At 42.2% G+C, this 18,772-nt stretch overlaps 1 protein-coding gene across 2 annotated transcripts in view; it reads right to left on the bottom strand.

The window, feature by feature from the left end:
* Positions 1 to 10,726, bottom strand: part of LOC114616475 (zinc finger protein 883-like) — a 29,755-nt gene extending 19,029 nt beyond the window's left edge. The window contains exon 1 of one of the 2 annotated variants that reach the window (XR_003710638.1): positions 10,616 to 10,726. Coding sequence is in view for 1 of the 2 variants with exons in the window: in XM_028761927.1 (XP_028617760.1) it covers positions 10,616 to 10,654 (39 nt within the window). In the remaining variant the exon portion in view is untranslated. The remainder of the gene's footprint in view (positions 1 to 10,615) is intronic. The other variant, XM_028761927.1, reaches the window with a different exon arrangement.
* Between the last annotated feature and the right edge of the window lie 8,046 nt (positions 10,727 to 18,772).

Consider the following 18,772-nt stretch of genomic DNA (forward strand, 5'->3'; position numbering starts at 1 on the left):
CATGGTGTCTCTTCACAGCAATAAAACAATGCCTAAGACAACCATTAAGCAAATAAATGTAAATATTTAAATTAATTGGAAATGTTGATGTATATTCATTATGCATGATAGGTTTCACAAAGACATCTTAATGCAAGTATATCATGTAATTTGACCACACACACCCTGCCATCCCCTTTCTCCCTCCTCCACTATTCTGTTTGTACAGTCTTGCTGCTTATGTTCATGTCATATACGTGCACACATGACTCTATGTATCTCCATAGAATTTAAGATATATGGTGAGAAAATATGGTATTTGTCTGAGTCTAACTTATTTCATTTCATATGATGATCTCCAGTTATACCCATTTTCCTGAAGAAGAAGAAGAAGAAAAACAACCTTAATTTTGTTGTGTTTGAATAAAACACAGTCATCTGTTTGAAATCTAGGCTAATTCTGTAAGTTGTCTAGTCTGCCATAAACAGACACACAAGTATTTTTGGATATATATCCAGTAGTGTCACAAATGTGCCACCTAGTCTCTGAGTGTAGCATTTGACCTAACACAAGTGCACACGCTTGAGTACATATGCTGTCAATTCATAAGAAATACGTTATAGTAAAACTATAGCACTGAAATATCTGGGTCAAAGAACTCCTTGAAATAGTTTGGAGACTCTCCATACCGACTTCCACTGGCTGGAATAATTTGTATTCCCATCGATATTGTATAAGCTTACCCAGCATCTATTTGTTTTCTTAATGGTGGTCTGACTTGAGTGAGATGGAATCTCACAGCACTTTCCCAGTGGTTTAAGGATTTTCAATATTCTTTATATATTTACTGACCATCTGTATTTCTTTTTTCAAGAATTTTTTTTTTTTCTGAGACAGATTCTCTACATAACTCTGGCTGTCCTGAAACTCACTATGTAGGCCAGGGTGGCCTTGAACTCACAGAGATCCATCTGCCTCTGCATCCCAAGTTCTGGGATTAAAGACTGTTAAGCTGGAACCCCTGGTCACCCCTCACACAAGCTAGGAAACCCCATCTGCCCTCCTTCCCCTAACCCCTCCAGCATAGAGAAAACTCCCCAACCCATTTGAAAACAAAAAACAAAAACACTGGACTCACATCTTCACCCTGCATCTGTTCATTTATGGTCAAGAGTGCCCACCCAGGAACTCAGTTTTTGACCATGTGTGGACACAATCCCAGATCCTAGCTGGTACACCACCCATCACTCCTTGCCTAAACTCTATAAAAGCCTCTTGCTTTAGCCCTGACTTGTAACTTTACTGACCTCCACTTGTGAGATCAGTGAACCCAGAGCATCTTCCTGATGAACCTGCTTCTATCTACCGTTCTGCATCTGCATCACCAAGGCAGAGAAAAAGCCTACCAAGCCATGTCACTGAGAACTATTTCATTTGGTATTGTAGTTGCTGTGTTTCTGAGTCTCATGCAGCTTATGTTGACTTTGTAATTGCTATCTACTAGAGGACAGCCTTGAACTACATTTTTTTTCTTTGTATGTATTTAGGGCAGAGATGCACATATGTGCACCATGGTCCATGTGTGGAAATCAGAGAACAGCTCTGTGAGTTGATTCTCTCCTTCCATTTTTATGTGGGTTTACACTCAGGCCGTCAGGCTTTGGGTGAGCACCTTTGCCTCCTGGACCATCTCACTGGCTCTGTGTCCTTTGTATGTTCTAGACAGTAATCTTGTCAGCTGAATAGCTAAAAAAAAAAGGGGGGGAGGCTTATTTTATTTGTAGGCTGTGTCTTACTTCCTACATTTTTTTCCTAAGAAAAATTGTTTCTTTTGTTGTAGAGTTTAACATTTTTTTCAAGCCTATGCATCTATTTTCTGAGCAATCAGTCATCCTCTCAGTGTCTGTCTCTATGCCTATATCGTCAAGTGTTTCTCATTTCATTCTTAATTGATTTTGGGGGCAGGCACAGGATGAGGTTATAGACCTACTTTTGTTCTTCTACATTTGTGTGGATAGTTTTCCCAGTACCACTTGTTAAAGAGGGTTGTATTTTCTCCAGCTTTTTTAAACATTGATTTTATTTATTTTTTATCCTTATCAAAGATTAGGTGTCTGAGAACATGTAGGTTTATTTTTGGGTCCTCTATTCTATTCCTGGGATCTACGTGAGTGTTTTAAGTTAGCACCTTGCGACACATTTTTCACATCTCTCTTGTTCGACTTGCTGACCTTTCTCCTTCTAGATCAGGAAAACAGCAGTGAGAGATAACCATAGCGCAGCCTGAATGCTATACTGTGTTGAAAATCATCTCACAAAACAAATCAATCCATCATTTAAAAATTTTGATTACATTTTTTTATGCATTTATCTGTAAGAAGGAAGGGAGTGCATGGGCCATGTACATGAGTGGATGTCAGAAGACAAGTGGCGGGAGTTGGTCCCTTCTTCTACCATGTGGGTCCCAGGGATCAAATTCAGGCCATCAGACTTTCCAGCAAGTGTCTTTACCTGCTGAGCCATCTTACTAACCTGGTCTATTACCTTTGAATCAAGATTCATGCAAGTTCCCATCACATGGACAGAATGAAGCTAGACTCTTTGGTGAGGATGTAGCAAGAATGACCTCCAATCCAGTTCTGGACAAAATACTTGTTTCCCTCTGAAACCTCATGAGCTACGTCTCCATAGTCCACATTTCTCTCAGCACCCAAATGGCTCATTTATAGGATTCTAGGACTTTCCTAGTCTACAAGTCTTCTTCAACATTTCAGTCACAACCTGTTCAGAGCATGTAATAGACACATACCTGAATATGTGTATTTCTGGAAACGGTGGTCCCACTACTGTTATTGGTTTTCTGTCATGGTTATTATTTCATTACTACAATAAGCTATCTGAAAAATCAGCTTAAGGAAGGAAGTTTATTTCACAGTTTGAGTGTCGGACCATACGGCAGGGAAGGCATGGTAGTGGGAGTATGAAGTTGATGGTCACACAACATCCACAGTCAGAAAGCCCAGGAAAAATGGATGCTTATATGTTCACTTTCTTCTTTTTGATTCAGTATGGGACCTCAGCCTATAAAATAACGACACTCACCTCCAGGGTGTATCTTCCAGTCTCAGTTTAAAACTCTCTCTCAGATAAAGACCCTCACAGACATACTCAGAAGTTTGTCTTCTACATTCCATCAAGTAAGCAAGCAAGCAAAAATAACCATTATCACAGACAGATCTGTAATAGCCTAATGGCATCTACAGTTGGAAATAACTTTTTAGCTTGAGTTGGATTAAGGTGGATAAGGCTGTGACATTTACTCTTGCACAACCCATTCATTATGGCTCCTTGTTAAAATTCACCAGTAATCCAGCTTGCATGAGATACAATTACATGAAAGGATGAAAGATGTTAGGTTTCGTAGTTATTGTGTGATGACTGATGGGTGCAATCAGGGCTACAATGACATGCTTGTAATATGTTTTAATACTTTACCCTGCTAGTCAAAAGTACTGCTGTGTGCTACATTGCATTTTCGTCAATAACACAAACAATATTATGATAGCTCTATAAGATAATGTTAACGCAAAACTCTCAAACAGAAGTTGTGTGATGGCTATTCTCAGTTGTCAACTGGACTATATCTGGAATGAACTACAATTCAGAAATGGTGGGCACACCTGTGATCCAGATCTTGAGGCCGGAAGGCATAGAATTTTGATCTGGATCTTTAAGCATAGTGGCCATGCAAAGCTTAGGTCCAGGTAAGGTGATACACACCTTTAATCTCAGGAGACAGAGGCAAGCAGCTCTCTGAGTTCAAGGCCATTCTGGGACATAGCAAATTCCAAATAAAGAATAGCTTAGGTCCAGGCATACAGCTTTAATCTGGGTCATCCCTTCTGCCGTCAGCCTACATAAGGAGTATGGAAGAAAGAAGGCTTCCTTCTCCTTCCCCTGCTTGCACTTACTTGCCAGCACATCTGTTGGAACTTACTTCTTCAGGATTCCAGCTTATACAGAAGACCAACTGAAACACCTATCCTCGTGGGACTGAGCAACTACTAGATTCCGGGACTTCCCATTCACAGCTGCCCATTGCTGGGTTAATTGGTCTGCAGGCTGTAAATCATTCCAATAAATTCCCTTAATATAAAGAGGCATTCCATACATTCTGTGACTCTAGAGAACCCTGACTAACACAGGTTATAACAGTTATGCAACAGTACCAAGTGTGAAATTCTCTGTGCACATTCAAATCCTCATATTCAGAAGGAGCTGTGGGAAGACACTGACCAGGATCAACTTTGTTGCAAGGATCAGGTTCTGCTGACATGGAAATGTGGCTGGCAGGAGCTACTTATAGTGTACAAAAGGAAGATGGATCTGCCTGACCTTCCCTGAATCCATCCTACAGGAATGGGGATATTTGAACTGTCCAATCAGGTGTTTTGCTGCAAGAAAAGGGGTGGGAGAAAGAGGAGCTACTGGGATAAAGTACATGAATACGTGTGACTGTGTTATAGTTGTGACAGATACACACTATGGCCCTTACAAAGTTCATTGGCTGTGCAGTATCCTGTGTCCAACTGTAACCTATATGACAGTCACAGGAGAACACCAAGAAACCTGAAAGCAGGGCACGGTGAATTTGGGCCAGGAAGTCCAGAAGTGTAGATGTATAAGCCACTGACACCTGCATAATTAGCACTTAATCACCTGGGCTTCCCTTGTCGAGAGCCCAATTTCACAGCTGTCCACTCATCCCATGGCTTCTGCCCGTTTGTGGTACAGTTTTGGACCTAGGCTCTTGTCTGAATAGTGTCTTGGGATTTGAGCCCTCTTCAGACATGTCAGTGTCCACATGCTCACAACTCCTCAAACTTTGGAGTGACAAAAGGAGCAGGACAATCAGGTAATGTGTGGGCTTAGTGCATAGGACTGTCCATATCTTAAAGAGAATAAAAAGTACTTTATTCTGAGTCAAAATCTAGTGGCTTCGGCTCAGCAACATGGATTTAGGTAGAAGTGGTTACATGAACTTTGATGGTCACAAAACAAAGTCATAAATGAAGGCATTACTAAACACCATAGTGTAGCTATCAGGTAAGCGGCTGTGCCAGTTACTTCTCTGCTGCTATGATAAAATATCATGACCAAGAGCAACTTAAGGAAGAGTTTATTTTGGCTTACGGTTTAAGAGGAGTGAGAGTTTGTCATAACAGGGAAAGCATGGTACGGTGGGAGAAGCAGGAAACTAGCTCACCACACTCTTATCCATACACAGGAAACAGAGGGAGGATAGAAAGTAGGACAAAGCTATAAATCCTCAAGGCCTGCCCAGGGATGTACTTTCTCCGTCAATGCTGTACCTCGTAGAAGTTCAAAACAGCACAACAAACTGGGGACCAAATGTTCAAATACAGGAGCCTGTGGGGGACATTCCTCATGTAAATCAACACAATGAGTTAAAGCAAAGTGGGCACCCTTTTAGCATAAGCCACAGATGCTATCTGTAGTTAGCTTTGGGTGGTGGGATATCTGCTAAACTAACCCATTCCAAACATTTTACCTGTGACAAAAGGCAACCATTTTAACACAGGTAGTAGTAATTATGTGTTCTTTGTGATAGTTCACTAAGCTATATAATTTTGATGTTCGTCACTTTTTTCTTTTGTTCGAAGAAATGTTTACTACATGAAATATGATGGGCTGAAGCATAAGAAGGAGGGCTTGTACAAGGGCACTACAAAACACAATGGGGTCATGGGTATGCTAATTCTGCTGGCTATGGTACTGGGGTGATAAATGTAAGCATGCCAGTAAACAAAAATATATGTAAATCATGTCAATTATAAGCCAATGAACTTAAAAAGAGAGAAGATACAGCCAACACTAGTGTTAAAATGGAGGAGCACACAATCTTCATTGGAGATAAACAATATTAGGTAAAACAACAAAAGGACTAAGAATTCATTGCCTAATCTCTCATCTCCCTCCCCCCTCCCTCTCCCCCCCCCCCTATCTATCTCGTTGGTTTTTTTGAGACAGGGTTTCAAAAAAAAAAGAGAGAGAGACAGGGTTTCTCTGTGTAGCCCTGGCTGTCCTGGAACTCACTCTGTAGACCAGGCTGCCTCGAACTCAGAAATCCGTCTGTCTCTGCCCCCCAAGTGCTGGGATTAAAGGCGTGTGCCACCACTGCCCGGCATCTCTGATCTCAATAATGAAAACAATTGTTTCAAAATAAAAAACGATGGGGCTGACAAGATGTCTTCTTTGGTGGAGACAAAGGGCTTGACATCAAGGCTGATGACCTCAATTTGATCTCCGAGACCCATATAATGGAAGGAGAGAGTGACTCCTGAACATTTTCTTCTGAAATCCATGCAGTCTGTCTCACTCGTTCGCTCACTCACACACACAAAAATAAGTAAATAAATGCAATTTTCAAAAAAAAAAAAAAAAAGGCTGGAGAGAAAACTTAAAAAAAAATCCAAAAGTAAAGAAAAAAAAAAGTAAAGAAAAAAGTTAAGAGGTATCAAAAGGCATGTATTACAGAAAATGTCACCGATTCTAGGTAACTTTAATATGGAAGAGTTCAATGTTAATTTGTATTATATATTTGAATTCATATCTCACATCGTTAGGATGATTAGGGACACCTAATCATTCTGACATTTTGTAAATATTACCGAGTAAACTTATACAAACCTCAGTTCCATGTTAGAGCCACTGTCATATATGAATCTGCTACGATCATCACATCTTAATGTGTCACACGTCTCTGTATATTATAAAGCTGTAGGTTATAAACTTGGCAATGAGATAAATAGAACTGTGGGTATGAAGACAGAGCCCTTAAATTTAATGTCTTTTAGATCACAGATGGCAGAAAATGGATTACACAGCAATAACTAACTACCCCCTTTCCTTTGAAAAGTACAGCAACAGCAGAGGAACAGTATGGCTACCAATATCTGCATACCCTTCCCTCATACCATGTAAGAACTCATTTCCATAGATACTAAGTAGATAAATATAAAAGCACGCTAAGACATTCGAAAGGTGTTATGGGAAATGGAGTGATTCCTTTAATTGTACACAAAGCTATATTTTAAAAAGAAAAACATGCTCCTAATTTAAATTGCACTGAAATAATTATATTCATCAAATAAAACAAAAGGTAAAAAGATGAAGTGGCCCAGTGGGAGAAATCAATTGTCTTACAAACATCTAATCACTTTTAATAAGGAAGGAAAAGATAGAGACCTAGGAAGGAAAATAGGCAAGAGATTTGAAAAGCTGTTTTATACAGTAGGTATGCACATGCTCAGGAGCTATAAAATACGTAGAACGCATCTAGAAGTGAGAAAAACGACCCAAAAACAAAATAATGAGACAGTAGACTATGAATGAACAGAATAACTGAACACAAATTCCAGGTGGAGAGTAAGTTGCTATTCCTTTGGAGAAAGTGGCTTTGTCAGTGACAAAATGTTCTCTGTCACGGGTATTAATGATGTCGTGATAATACGGGAGACAGAGAAATAACCATTCAAAGAGCTGGAATCCTGGGAGGTGGAGACAAGAGAAGATACAATCAGGAAATGACAAACAATGAGGTGTCCTCCATGCCAGTCACACTCGAGATCTTTTATGTGTGGGTTAATGGTGAAGCCTGGGCTAAGCTTTGCACAGATATTATATGCATGTGACATCTTTCTTAGACACAAAATTTGTAAAGGAAATAGGCAGTACTTAGGAGAAAATAAAAATTCACAGGGAAACAAAGAAAGACTAGACTTCATATACCATCTGTGTTGAAAAGTTTAGAAATAGAACCATTTTCCCCTAAGTTAGTTAATGATATTATCATATCAAAATTTCAACATGCTTAATTCTTAATAGAGGGGAAAAAAAAGCACAAAACCCTGGAAATTTTCTGGAAGATTCAATATATGCATGTATAAATGCATAACATGCATTGAGTGTGTGTGCATGTGTGTGTGCAGTATGTATGAAATTAACCTAGAATAAGAGCAGTAAATATGGCCATTATATATATAAGAGCAGTAAATAAGGCTATTAAATATGATAGTAACATATACTTGTAACTCTAATGCTGTAATGACAAAGACCAAATTATCCCAATATAAATAAAATATGTTGATGGATTTATATGGGTGTGAGATTGTATTAAGAGCAACAAAAAGGCATTTATCAATCCAACCTTATAAAAATATTATTGGTAAGTGGAATAAAAGTTTTATGAATGGGCTTTACAAAAAAAAATCATTATTGGTTAGTAGGAAAAAAATAATAAAAGAGTAAAGTTTGGCATCCAGAATGGATGCTTTCTAATGAACTTTCTAAGCTCCCTACCCCAGCTCGCCCCAACAACAAGGCCCACCAGTCTCTCCTGGAATGAGCTTTAATACACACCCTGTGTCTCAGTTTTAATGCATTCCATTTTAATTAATTAATCCTAGCCCTCTGAACACTGGAAGCAGAAAAGGCTGGGCCTATGCAAATAGCCATGGATCCCAGGAAAAACCAACTTCGGTTTACCCCACTTGGAAGCATGTGTTTGAATGCTTGGCACTGTTAGGAGGCGTGGCCTTGTCGGAGTGGGCGTGGCCTTGTTGGAGGAAGTGTGTCACTGTGGGGGTGGGCTTTGAGGTCTCCTCTGCTCAAGCTCTGCCCAGTGTGGGAGTAGTCCCTTTATGCTGCCTTGGGATTAAGACGTAGTACTCTCAGCCCCTCTAGCACCAAGTCTGCTTGCATGTTGCTATGCTTTCCACCATGATGACAATGGACCTGTGAAGCTGCAAGGCAGCCCTAAGTAAATGTTAGGCAGACACACAAGCACTTCTTTGGCCCTCAACTCCCAACATTAATGAAGAAAAGAGTTAAAAGTCACAGACCCGTGTGACCCCAAAGAGGCTTTGAACGCTCGCCCAGTGGCTACTTGAGTCCCACCAGGGACTGGCTGTTCCACACAGCGGACCACCTGTAGCTTCAGCACAGACTAAATATTATCAAACAGCGCCAGACATGGAAACAACGGAAGTTCCTTTTAGATGACAGTATACCAGGACCTTCCTTCCAGCAGCAGGGCATCTGGGTGCTCCCCTGAAAGACTGCACCCCCACACCTCAAAAAACCTCCTAGAGGAGGGGAGGACACAGTACCCTAGAATAAGAACAGTAAGAATGGCTATCCTTACAGGACACTAGCACGCAGTTTGTAATTCAAATACTGTGATAAAATAGTTCATGGGTCTCAACGCTACAAATATCATCTATGGATAGATATACCTGGATCAAAGGATTGTATCGTTAAGAGCGACACAAAGACATATCAGTATAACACATAAAAATAGAATTACTAATTAATTAGAAATTAATTACTAGGTAATAGAAAAAACCACACACAGTCAGCAGCAAATCAAACAGTGGACCTCTTGGCAGCCTATGAAACCTTGGCACTTCCTTCACATTCTCCCATAGCTCACCCCACGTTTCAGGTCTACTCAGTGTTGCTAAATACCTAAGAGACCAGAGACTGGACGACTGTAAGCATTTGGGTTCAGGCAGTTCAGAAACCTACCACCTGTAAAAGACAGGGGGTCAGGGATGAGGACACCTCACAGTTCCCATGGGGAGAGTAGACAAGAGTATTCTCATAAGCTATCCTAGCCTAGAGTGGGAAAAAAAAGGGACAAAAGACACAGTCTTTTTAAAACAAGGACTTCAGAGTTTCTTCTCTGCTTTACGCTCCTGAAATGTTCACACACAAACATCCTAGAGAGTCAGCTCAGCAGTTAAGAGCAGTTGCTGCTCTTCCAGAGGACCTGGGGCTTGGTTCCCGGCATCCACATCAAGCAACTCGCAGCCTGCTGTAACTTGAGGGGAATCAAGCACGCGCCCTCTTCTGGCACTGTCCTCATTCGGTGCACATATATACACTCTCACACACACATGCACACAGACACACTAAGGGAAAAAAAAAAAGAAAGAAATCCATTTTTCTGGTACCTGGAAGAAAACAAAACATTTTTTTTTGAAAGAAAAATTGTGTTTGGGATATACCGTAAGGAAAATATATCATAAGGAACAAATGGGAGCCTTTCAGTGCAGCGGGTCTGCGGAGCACCTGTAGTAAGCCCAGGACTGTACAAAAAGAGTGAAAGGGTTAATTACTGTGTTGGGAGGTGGGCGGGGATGTGGAAGAACAGGTGGTCAGGCGCCAGTGGAGCCGGCCTAGGTTCTGGATTTGCGACCCTGCTTCCCAAACATTTGTGTTCGGACTAGGTGTGCCACGGAGAGAACGAAGGGGCTGGGGAGTCTAGAGAACACAGTTCCTTTCGTGAATGACCGTCACATTCAGAGACTCTCCCCTGATGATCCATCAATCCTCGTCACTCATGATCCGGAGCAAACAGGCAGCCAGAGCAGAGCTGCTCAGAGAAGGCTCCAGAACCCGCTGCAGTCGCCGCGTCTGGAAGGACAGGACGCCCGGGCTCGAGCAACCCCACAGCCCAGGGGATCCCACGAGGCCTCACCGCAGACCCCGCTCCGCCACAGCGCTTCCCGCTCGCGCACCGTCACCTCTGGGCGCCACACGCACACTCACCATATCTACTTCTGGGGGACGCTGGCGTCTTCTTACCATCGCCCAGCACCCACAGTGTCACCGCGCCACCAAAGCTGCGCAGCCGCTTCCGTAGCAGCGGAGACGGATTCCAACATGGAGGGTCTCAGACAAAGGCTGGGCGACAGCCAAAGCCCGCCCCCGCCCTCCGTTTGCGTGTATGATTGGACATGCCTTGAGACCAGGGCCTCTGATTGGACAGCGCTTCAAGTCCTGCCCCCTGAGTGACAGTAGGTGGCACCTACACACAGCTGAAGGGGCCCAGGATGACAGGTTCTTAGCTGCAGCTGTTGGAGACTCTGTCTCCTGTGTTTGGACCTTAGTCACTTCTGTAGGAGGCCTGACCTTCTATCTCTTTCAGCCATATGGGGTAGGGACGGCTGCCATGAGTCCTGTTGCGTATATGCACAAAGACTTCAGCCTCTGTTAAAACATTGTGCCTTCAGGTCCTTACACATAGCCTTTAGCCTGCTAAAGTCCTCTTTGGATCACAGCTCACATTTGCACTTAACTTATACATAAAGTCATATGTGATTATGAATCAAATATGTGTATATGTATATTTGTCAAATATACGAATGGGAAGAAGATATCAGTTTTCAAAGTCATTCTAAATTTTCTGAAATCCCCCATTAGCTTTGCCTTCAAAGAGGGAAGAGATTTATGTAAAGTTTTCTTGTATTCAGATTAAAAATTACAGGTGAAGTCAACCTTGGCGGGACATGCCTGCGTGTACTCGTAGCACTTGCAAGGCAGAGTCAGGGAAATTGCAATCTCAAGTTCAGCTTGGCTATAAGATGAGTTTTATGGCATCTTGGAATGCATACCTAAACCCTGTCTCAAAATAAATGAATGCAACATGTGACCCATTGCACCCAAAACATCTTTATAGTCTGACCAGTGAAAACTTGATGACTTTTATGTACTATTGGAACAAGATCTTCAAATGTATTTAGAGTCTAGCTTGTCTTAGTTCAGAACATCTACAAAATCCTTTTGAGCGCTATGACTTTCCTGGTCTCAGGAAGTAGAAGGGGCTGTTACACCCAGTTATACCAGATGGGAGGGGATAGAAATTCTTACATCTCTTTCTCCTAAAGCCCAAGGAACCTTAGCAGCCTAAAAGAGAACAGAGAACTTCAACCAGAAGTGCTTGCCAACAGCTATTGGGGACAAGACTATTTTCCCAGAGATTAGACAGAGGCGGGCAGAGACTGTAGGGTCATGGGGGGGGGGGGGGAAGAATGCTATGACTTCACATTGATCTAGAGGAGGAACTATTGACAGTAGAGGACTTCTGGAGGAGGGAGAATCCATTTCTAGGAGCATTGTTGCAGGAGGTAGTAGAAAAAAAACAGCAGCCGTCTGGCTGCCTGTTCTAAGTTCCCGCACTAATGGTGGCACCCGCAGTGCAAAGACCGATGGCTCCAGGTTCTGGCACCATGTTGACAGATTTTAGCACTACTCGCCGGCTACCTTGGCCGAGCTGGGTGTCCTCATTTCAACAGGCTCTCTGGCGAGGCAATGCTAGCCCCACTCCTCCACGGTCATCTACCCCATAGTCCGTTGCCACACCACCCAACAACCAAGTAAATCAAAACTCTAGATGCCTAAAGAGTAACCAAATAGATTTATATATCAGCAAATACTCAGTACACAAGATGCTCACACAATTAGAATGGTTATCCTAATTGCCTAACCTTGACTTCTAGAGACACGAGGGTGACGTCTGCAGCCATCTTGCCTCCTCTCCTTTCCTTCTCTTCCTCTTCATCCTCCTCTCTCTCCCTCTCCCCCAAACTTTTCCGCTCCAACTCCCCTTCTACTGCCCAATCACCGGCTCTAGCCTTTATTTTACAAATTAAGGTGGGCAGAAGGATGATATTTTCTAGTTCCATCCATTTGCCTAAGAATTTCATGAATGCATTGTTTTTTTTGTTTTTTGTTTTTGAGGTTTTTTTTGTTTTGTTTTTAAAGACAGGGTTTCTCTGTATAGCCCTGGCTGTCCTGGAACTCACTCTGTAGACCAGGCTGGCCTCGAACTCAGAAATTTACCTGCCTCTGCCTCCCAAGTGCTGGAATTAAAGGCGTGAACCACCACTGCCCGGCTAACGCATTGTTTTTAATAGCTGAATAATACTCCATTGTGAAATGTACTACATTTTCTATATCCGTTCCTCTGTTGAAGGACTTTTGGGCTCTTTCCAGTTTTTGGCTATTAAGGCTGCTATGAACATAGTGGAGCATATATGTCCTTGTTATATGTTGAGTCTTCTGGGTATATGCCCAGGAGTGGTATAGCTAGGTCCTCAGGTAATGCTATGTCCAATTTTCTGAGGAACCTCCAGACTGATTTCCAGAGTGGTTAGCTTGCAATCCCACCAATAATGCAGGAGTGTTCCTCTTTCTCCACATTCTCACCAGCATCTGCTGTCATCTGAATTTTTGATCTTAGCCATTCTGACTGCTGTGAGGTGGAATCTCAGGGTTGTTTTGATTTGCATTTCCTTGATGACTAAGGATGTTGAACACCTTTTTAGGTGCTTCTCAGCCATTTGAGTTTCCTCAGTTGAGAATTCTTTTTTAGCTCTGTACCCCATTTAATAGGGTTATTTGGTTGTCTGGAGTCTAATTCCTTGAGTTCTTTGTATATCTAGGATGTTAGCCCTCTATCAGATGTGGAATTGATAAAGATCTTTTCCCAATCTGTTGGTTGCCGTTTTGTCCTATTGACAGCGTCCTTTGCCTTACAGAAACTTTTCAATTTTATGAGGTCCCATTTGTCAATTCTTGATCTTAGAGCATAAGCCATTTCGTGTTCTGCTCAGGAACGTTTCCTCTGTGCCCAAGTATTCAAGGCTCTTCCCCACCTTCTCTTCTATTAGTTTCAATGTATCTGGTTTTATGTGAAGGTCCTTTATCCACTTGGACTTGAGCTTTGTACAAGGAGATAAGAGTGGGTTGATTTGCATTCTTCTACATGCTGACCTCCAGTTGAACCAGCGCCATTTGTTGAAAATGCTGTCCTTTTTCCGCTGAACGGTTTTAGCTCCTTTGTCAAAGATCAAGTGACCATAGGTGTGTGTGGGTTCATTTCTGGGTCTTCAGTTTTATTCCATTGATCTTTTTGCCTGTCTCTGTACATGCATCATGTATCATGTATCATGCAGTTTTTATCACTATTGCTCTGAGGTGATTCCCCCAGAAGTACTTTTATTGTTGAGAATAGTTCTCACTATCCTGGCTTTTTGTTATTACAAATGAATTTGCAGGATGGAACTAGAAAATATCATCCTGAGTGAGGTAACCCAATCACAAAAGAACGAACACACATGGTATGTACTCATTGATAAGTGAATATTAGCCCCAAAACTCACAATACCCAAGATACAACTCACAGACTACATGAAGCTCATGAAGAAGAAAGACCAAGGTGTGGGTGCTTTAGTCCTTCTTGGAAGGAGTAACAAAATACTCACGGGAGCAAATATGGAGACAAAGTGTGGGACAGAAACTGAAGGAGGGGCCATCCAGAGACTGTTCCACCTGGGTATCTATCCTATGTGCAGTCACCAAAGGCAGATGCTGCGGATGCCCGGAAGTGCATGCTGACAGGAACCTGATATAGCTGTCTCCTTAGAGGTCTGCCAGAGCCTTGACATATACGTAGGCAGATGCTCACAGCTAACCATTGAACTGATCATGAGGTTCCCAATGGAGAAGTTAGAGAGAAGACTGAAGGAGCTGAACAGCCCCATGGGGAAAGCAACAATACCAATCAACCAGAGCTCTGAGGGTCTAAACCACCAGCCTGGGAGCACATAGGGAGGGACCCATGGCTCCAGCTGTATATGTAGGGGAGGATGGCCTTGTTGTGCATAGGTGGGAGAGGAGGTCCTTGGTTCCATGAAGGCTGCATGCCCCAGTGTGGGGGAATTCGAGGGCAGGGAGGTGGGATTGGGTGGGTGGAGGCACATCCTCATAGAAGCAGGAAGAGGGGAAAGACATGGTGGGGTGGGGGGATGGAGAAAGGGGATAACATCTGAAATGTAAATAAAATATCCAATAAAGAAGAAAAAAAAAAGATGGGTAGAAGGTTCACAAGAAGTCACCTGTATACTGATTCACTCCTCATCTGTAGCCCCTCCCAGGAAAGTGGAATTAGCATCAAAATACAAGACTGGGCTATCCACAACAGAGTATGGATCCTGGTAGGTCATTTCACCCTCCAGTGAATGGTCCTACATCCATGAGTATATAGGCAGCACAAATTGAACCCAATAGCAGAGGAATGGCTTGAAATTGAAGGGGTTTGGGGAAGTGGGGTTAGAGGAACATAGGCAGGCAGGGAAATGGAAGGCAGGTTCTTTGAGATGGTAGCTTCTTGATCACAGAAGACACGGTGAGAGGAAATGGAAGCAAGGGCAGGTATCTAAGCAGGGCCAACTGGGGGGAGGGGTGGACTCAGTGGCCTTATAAAACACACCAGCCAGTTTTCATTGAGCATTGAGCAAATTCTCAGGCTTAGGGCTCTTCTCATCCTTTAAGAATGAAGCAGTTATTTTTACTTTCCCTCGGCTTGCTCTTCTATCTCTCCATAGATTCAATCCATTGTTTAAGGAAACAAGCTCGGAAAAATCTGCAGGGAGTAATAAACACCCTCGTTAGAAAGGGGTGATGACAGTTAGATCTGGAAAGGGAAAGAGTGCCAAGTAAATATGCTGAAAATACATTGTGTGCATGTAAAAATAAGGGGGTATGATGGCTGTTCCTGGTTGTCAATTTAATTATACTTGGAATCAACTACAATCTAAAAGTGGAGGGCACACCTGTGATCTACATCTTGAGGCTGGAAGACACAGGCTTCTGACCTGGATCTTGACATGGGATGACATGCTTTTGATCCAGATCTTGAGTCATAGTGGCCTTGAAAAGTTTAAGCTCAAGTAAGGTAGTATATACCTTTAACCTCAAGAGACTGAGCAAGCAGATCTCTGAGTTCAAGGCCAGCCTGAGGCAGAGCAAGTTCCAAATCCAGGCATGGTGGTTCACACCTTTAATCTGAGCCACACCTTCTGCTGGAGGCCTATTTTTATAAGGACATTGGAATAAGGAAGACTCACTCTTCTTCGCCTGCCTGCACTTGCCAGCACATCTGTTGGAACTTACTTTTTCAAGATTCCAGCTTATACAGAAGACCAGCTAAAACAACCAGCCTTGTGGGACTGAGCAACTACAAGGTTCTTGAACTTCCCATCCACAGCTACCCATTATTGGGTTAGATAGACTATAGACTGTAAGTCACTCCAATAAATTTTTTTAATATATAGAGACATTCCATAAGTTCTGTAACTCTAGAGAGCCATGACTAATACAGAAGTTGGTGCCTGATTTGGTTCTAGAGGAACAGAAGTATAAAGATGAATCTTTATGTATCTGGAATGGGTTTTATAATTCGCCAGGACTTTCTAATTTATCAGTTCCTGAAAACTCTCCAGTCACTCCCTCTTCTGGGAGCTTGGAGACTATTGGAGGCCTATAGTAAAAACTATATTTCAAACTTAAAAGATGCCAATGCCTTTGATTATTTTGATTCATCAATTATAAATTGCCATTCATAATTGGATGGATTAGGTGACCTGGTATAAGAAACTTTCTACAGTTTGGTGAGAAATAAAATGATTTTGCTGGTTGGTTCCTCTTAGCATCTCTGGATCAACTGATAAAGGAAAAGCATGAACTGCATGGTAAAATTGATTGGCTTTAGGTTCTAATAAAGACTCTAAAGGTTTCTAAGTACACCCTGGAAGAGAATCTTCTCTTCAGTGGGCATAGAACTTAAGTTGCAGAAAATCAAACTGAAGCCCCCGTTATAAGATTGGCTGAATTACAGCAAAAATTCAAATCTTAGCCTTAGATGGTGTCAGCAGTTAAAGTAAGGGTATTAATCATCTGAGAATGGAATCCTATAACTTGGGATGGGGATGTGTGGGAGGATCCTATTGAAACTGAGAACTTAAGAATCCTCAGATTCTCAAGGGTTTACCTCACCTGAGGAAGTAGTACCCTCAGCCCCACCCCTTGAAATATTGCCCTTTTCCCTTGAAGAAATTAATTCTTCATTGTCTGATAAACCAGCAGTAATTTTATCTAAAGAAAATGTCAGGCAAGACAATACTGATGTTTCTCAAGGCCCACCAATAGTTGCCTCTAGATTCATAACTAGACTCAAGACAAAGCAGGCCCCTAGAGAGGAGGTAGGAAGTGTAGTCCATGAGGAAATGCACTACACTACTAAGATTTGCTAATTCATTTACTAAGAGTTTGCTAATTCATTCAAGCAGAAGTCTGGGGAATATGTGTGGGAATAGATTTTAAGGGTGTGGGATAATGGTGGAGGGAATATAAAACTAGATCAGGCTGGGTTTATTCATATGGGCCCACTAAGTGGAGGTTCTAGGTTTAATATGGAAGCTTGCACAGTTAATAAACATGTCAAAAGTGTGAGTAGTTGGCTAAAGCATTTATCAAAAGATGACCTACTGAAAAGGAGTTGGAGATGCCTGATGTTCCTTGGCTTAGAGTTGATGAAGGGTTTTAAGGCTCAGGGAAATTGCAATTCTAGACTGGGTACATTGTGTAAAACCTAATCCTCCACACTGGGAAGGCCCAGAAGACACGTCCTTCATGGATTCTATAAGATGCAAAATGGTGAGAGGGGCACCAGCACATTTGAAGTTCTGTTGTTGCCCTTTTCCTTGTGCCAGACCTTAGGGTTGGAGATACTGCTGCTCACCTGGATGAATGAAATGCAGTGGGTTTAGTTGGGACCTGAAGTAACAGCAGTGGCAGCATTGAATTGACAGATGCAAGGTGATCGTAGTTACTATAATGGGCAACACAGACAAAACCATGTTTATAATGACCTATCCTGTAATGGTCAGCACAGGGGAGGATGTAAGCTCTTCTTACAATTTGCTCTGTCCCAGGCTGGCCTTGAACATAGAGATCTGCCTGCCTCTGTCTCCTGGGATTCTTGGGCTTTTCATTCTCAGCTGCCCATTGAAGTTGAATTAGCTGGACTACAGACTGTAAGTCATTTCAATAAATTCCCTTAATATACAGAGACATTCCATAAATTCTGTGACTCTTGAGAACCCTGACTAATACAGGTGGGTAACTTTTTTTTAATTGAGGGCTAGTGAGCTGACTCAGTTGGTAAAGGTTCATGCCTCTATGTCTGACAACCTGAGTCCATCCCCAGGACTAACATGGTAGAAGGAGAGAATCAACACCCACAAGTTCTCTGACCTCTCTCTATATACACCAAGGCACATGGATAACCAAGTAGACATGTGCACTCAGCCCAAAGTTAAACACCAGGTGGTTTCTGAGGGACACTTGATAGGTTTGCCATAAACTAAAAGTCTAGCTCACAGGGATACAAGAAGGCATAGCATCTTTACCATAAATAAATTTAAATCTTGCTTGGTAGAGCTTGGCCATGTCTGGGAAAATCAAGCCCTGCCTAGGATCATTCAACATTCAACATTTACCACATGTTTCTTAGCTACTTTGGCATTAAAGTATCTCTACGTAAGGAGAGCATTAAATCTTATCTTTTACCCCTAATGTGGTTAACTGTGCAGGAGTTTTTGCTTCTTATGGAGCAAGAGGCTTCAATCAGACTCTGGGATGAAGGGCTACTTTATCTTTCTATCCTGTTTCAGTGTTTCAATGTTTACTGTCCCACCCTGACTAATTTTATGCTAACTTGATATAAGCTAAAGTCATCTGAGGCAAGGGACCCTCAACTAAAAAAAAAGTATCCCCAAAAGATCAGCCTGCAGGCAAAGTAAGCTTGTAAGGCATTTTAAAACAGTTACCGATTAGCCGGGCAGTGGTGGCACACACCTTTAATCCCAGAACTTGGGAGGCAGACACAGGTGGATTTCTGAGTTCGAGGCCAGCCTGGTCTACAGAGTGAGTTCCAGGACAGCCAGGGCTACATAGAGAAACAGTTAGTGATTGATGGGGAAGGGCTGCCCATTGTGTACTTTCTTTTGTCCAACTTTCTCCTTTTCATTATAGAACCGCACAAGAGTGATACAATCAATACTAGGTTGTCTTGAAATCTCC

Source organism: Grammomys surdaster, unplaced genomic scaffold (genome assembly GCF_004785775.1).
Source record: "Grammomys surdaster isolate TR1022 unplaced genomic scaffold, NIH_TR_1.0 332257, whole genome shotgun sequence".
Lineage (NCBI taxonomy): Eukaryota > Metazoa > Chordata > Mammalia > Rodentia > Muridae > Grammomys > Grammomys surdaster.